Source organism: Trypanosoma conorhini (genome assembly GCF_003719485.1).
Source record: "Trypanosoma conorhini strain 025E chromosome Unknown Tco_14.4_contig_01054, whole genome shotgun sequence".
Taxonomy (NCBI): Eukaryota; Euglenozoa; class Kinetoplastea; order Trypanosomatida; family Trypanosomatidae; genus Trypanosoma; species Trypanosoma conorhini.
Window position 1 is genome coordinate 2,131 of NW_021705126.1, and position 1,827 is coordinate 3,957.

A 1,827-nucleotide genomic window follows, 5' to 3' on the forward strand; every position below is an offset into this window, starting at 1 on the left:
TGTGTGTGTGTGTGTGTGGCGGGAGGGAAGGGGCCCTTGGGCCTCGCTGCGGTGTGCCGTTTGCCGCTGCGGGCTCTCGTGAAGGCAGATGCGGAGGAACGTACACAAAGCCCTCTTCTGCCGTTGCTGCTTCTTTTTCCCTTAACGGGCCGGCAGTGCCTTGATCATTCCTTCTTCCCCTGTTTGTGCTTGTGTTGGTTGAATGCACCTTTTCCGCGGGCTGTTGAGGTGTGTGTGTTTGTCCCTCTCTCACCTTTTTTCCCTCCTCTCTCTCTCTATTTCTGCCCCTCGCTAGACTCTCTGTGCGTGTCTGTGTCTGTGTCTGTGTGTGCTGCGGTGGGAGGAGTGGCGATGGCTGGCCGTGCGCTGTTGGTGTGCGCCCTCTGCGTGCTGTGCTGCGCCGCCGGCGGGGGCCGGGCGTGGCATGTGGACTACTGCACGGGGAACAACTGGAAATCTTTGAAGGCGGTCAATTTCAGCCAGACCTACGAGGCTCTTTTGGATGAGTACTGTAAGCACAACCAAACTTTTGTGGCGGAAATTAAAAAAAACCTCACTGCAACTGCGGCCAGTACCGGCACCGGTGGGCAGGCGGGTGAACCTGCCGGTGTTTCCACGGCGGTCGGTGAAAATGGGCAGGCTGGCGGAAGTAGCAGCGGTACTGTGGGAGGAGCAGTGCCACCGGCACCGATCCCTGGCAGTCCCGCTGGTGAAGTGACGAGCAGCAGCAGCGCAGCAGCAGGAAAATCACCTGCGCCTGCACAAACCGAGACACAAGGCGAAGGCGAACAGGCGACAGAGGTGACTGAAGGAACGAGGGGAAACGAACGGCGTGAGAACTCTGGCATTGCTTCGCCGCAGGAAGAAAAGGGGGAATCTGAAGATGAGGGCAAAGGAGCCGTGGACGCTGCAGATGCCACGCAGAAAGCAGCAGCTGCAAGCCAGGCAGAGGCCACTTCACCGTCTCCCTCCACGCCCAGTGACGGCGCTGCCGCTGCCAGCGGCCGTGCTGGAGAGCAGACGGTGGGGGATGCCGGCAACACCCCATCGCCTGCGGGCGCGGAGCAACAAGACGAGGGACACCAACGTGGCGATGCCCCTGGTGCACCGCCAAGCAGTGCGAAGGAAACAGCACCGCCGCCCACCAATGCCACTAATAATGCAACGAAGGCGGCGCCCAGCGACAGTGACGGCAGCAGCACCGCGGCCTCGCATTCCGCCTCCCCCCTTGCGCTGCTTCTTCTGCTTTTTGCGTGTGCGGCTGCCGCCGCGATGCTGGCTGCGTGAGGGACTGAGTGCGAGAGAGGGCCGTGCACGCACACACAGCTCGTCCTTCTTCCTCTATTTATGTGTGTGTCCCTCTGCACGGACTCCCTCGCCCTCGCCGCACCCCACGAGGCAGACACGTAATGTGCTCGTATATATACGTACAACTCCACTCATGCAGGCCTGTCGGCTTTCTTTTTGTTTTTGCCCCCGACGAGCCGCTGCCGCCCTGCTTGGCCGCATGGGTACAGCACCGTAACTGTTTTTATCCTTCTTTATTGTTTGTTTGTTTCCATTGCTTTGAGTGGGCGACCTCCTCCTCCTCTCTCTTCCTGGACTGGGCTGTGCGGGAACAGAAAGAGAACGTGTGTGCGTGTGTGCTGGTCGTCCCACGTGTTGCTGCGCGTCCCCACTGCTCGGTGGACGCACCCCCACGCTTCGGCTTCACTTCACGGGGCTTATTTGCTTTTTTTAATTTCTCTGCTTGCGTTTGTGTTTGGGTGGTTTGGGTGTCAGCAATCGTTCCACAGCCCGTGTGTGTCACAACGTGCGGGCCCGCCC

At 60.0% G+C, this 1,827-nt stretch overlaps 1 protein-coding gene across 1 annotated transcript, besides 3 other annotated features; it reads left to right on the forward strand.

Annotated features, from left to right (window-relative positions):
• Window positions 1-18: a microsatellite.
• A 223-nt stretch (window positions 19-241) lies between these two features.
• Window positions 242-302: a microsatellite.
• Window positions 300-331: a microsatellite.
• Window positions 332-351: 20 nt separating this feature from the next.
• Window positions 352-1,287, forward strand: Tco025E_09290 (uncharacterized protein; the record flags this gene model as incomplete). Its single annotated transcript, XM_029376110.1, has 1 exon — window positions 352-1,287. The coding sequence occupies one exon, from the start codon at window positions 352-354 to the stop codon at window positions 1,285-1,287; it is 936 nt and encodes a 311-aa protein (XP_029223825.1).
• Between the last annotated feature and the right edge of the window lie 540 nt (window positions 1,288-1,827).